The following is a 1,951-nucleotide window of genomic DNA, read 5'->3' on the forward strand; positions in this document are numbered from 1 at the left end:
TGGACCCCTGCTAGAGTCCACATCGTCAAAGAGTTCTTAAGGAAGGGACTTAAAAGGGATTGACAGACTCCAGGTGAAAGCAGAGGTTTTGTATTTCCATCTACAATAAAATTGTGTCGAGGGCCTAGGGGCCAAGTGCAGTGTTTTTCCACATGAAGAACCCACCTTGGGATTATTCTTTGGGGGAAATTGGGGAAAATTTATGTGGCATGGTAGAAATCATGGTATAAATTCATTTCAGTTTGAAATGGAATTATTTTTAAGGAGACCAACTTGCCCATTGTAAGGTAATTTCCTGGCATTTGTGATCCAACAATTGGGAAAACACTGGGAACGTATGAAAGTGAACAAGGGTGAAATGGTATATCAGACAGAGTGGAAACTTGATAAAGTGAGTTACCTCAATGTATAGGAAAGTTGAATTCAAACAAACGGAAATGCCAGGAAATAAACAGAAGGAGCAGATTCTACTTCCCCAGACTGATCAAAGATTAGAAGTTCCCGGCTCTGAGGCTCTGAGCCCTGCAATCATGGGCACGTCTTTGGCCTCAGGACGATTGTCCCATGCATTGCTGGAATGCCAACAATTCTTTTCAGAGCCCTCTTTATGTCTCTGTTCCTCAGGCTGTAGATGAAGGGGTTCAGCATGGGCGTGACCACCGTGTACATCACCGAGGCTGTGGCACTCGAGTGGGAGCTCTGGGTAGCAGCAGAGCTGAGGTACACTCCTAGGCTTGTGCAATAAAATAAGGAGACAACCGAGAGGTGAGATGCACAGGTGGAAAATGCCTTATACTTGCCCAGAGCTGATGAGATCCTACGTATGGAGGAAACTATCTTAGAATAAGAGTAAAGGACCCCAGCCAGGGGAACACCACCCAACAGCACAGCTGCAAGATATATCACCGTGTCATTAAGAAAGGTGTCAGAGCAGGCAAGTTAGATCATCTGATTGAGCTCACAGAAAAAGTGGGGGATTTCTACCTCTGTACAGAAGGACAGGTGCAACACCATTGAACTTTGTAACAAGGAATGCAGGACACTCGTGATCCAGGACACCAGGACCAGCAGCCCACAGAGCCGGGGGTTCATGATGACCATATAGTTCAGGGGGTAACAGATGGCCACAAACCGGTCATAAGCCATCACAGACAGTAGAAAGTTGTCCAATCCAGCAAAGACAAGGAAAAAGTACATCTGAGTGATGCAGCCTTCATAGGTTATGACTTTGGTCTGGGTCTGGATGTTCCAGAGCATCTTCGGGACGGTGGTGGAGGTGAAGCAGATGTCTACAAAGGACAGGTTGGCCAGGAAGAAGTACATGGGGGTGTGGAGGCGGGAGTCAGAGCTGACGGCCAGGAGGATGAGCAGGTTGCCAAACACAGTGATCAGGTACATGGAGAGGAAAAGCCCAAATATGAGGGGCTGCAGCTCTGGTCCCTTTGAAAATCCCAGAAGGTTAAACTCTGAAATTTGTGTATCATTTCCTGTTTCCATATGCTGGAGATGACTACCGGGGAACAAAGAAATAACATGACTAATTTTCTCAAAATGAACATTGCAAATATCGTTGAAATTCTACAATTCTTATTTTGCATTCAAAAGATCAATTTCTATAGTTTTTTACAGAAATTTCCCCTCTCAGGGAAAAATCTCAGGGGAAAAATCCCCTCCCCAAGCCAGCTCTAACTAGGGCTTCACATCCCCCAGTTAGCTTTTTCCCCAACTACTCATCTATTGTATATTTTTAATGAGGAATTCTGAAAGCTGTCATGCGTTTGAGGAATAACTTTGAACACTCACTAACCTCCAGGTAAAGAGTATAAGTGCCTAGAAACAAAAGCCTGGAGGGTTCAGTGATGGAGAAAGGGGATAAGCAAATAAAGATCAGATAAAATATCAGGAGGTGACAGGTGCCATGAAGAAAAACAAAGCCTGTGTAAAGGGAAGC

General features: G+C 44.8%; 1 protein-coding gene across 1 annotated transcript; it reads right to left on the reverse strand.

Annotated features, from left to right (window-relative positions):
- Positions 1-333: 333 nt before the first annotated feature.
- On the reverse strand, positions 334-1,497 carry LOC101085871 (olfactory receptor-like protein OLF4). Its single transcript, XM_045047307.1, is given in 1 exon segment — positions 334-1,497. A coding segment is annotated over 1 exon segment (969 nt). The 3' UTR covers positions 334-528.
- Between the last annotated feature and the right edge of the window lie 454 nt (positions 1,498-1,951).

Source organism: Felis catus, chromosome A2, assembly GCF_018350175.1.
Source record: "Felis catus isolate Fca126 chromosome A2, F.catus_Fca126_mat1.0, whole genome shotgun sequence".
NCBI classification, from domain to species: domain Eukaryota; kingdom Metazoa; phylum Chordata; class Mammalia; order Carnivora; family Felidae; genus Felis; species Felis catus.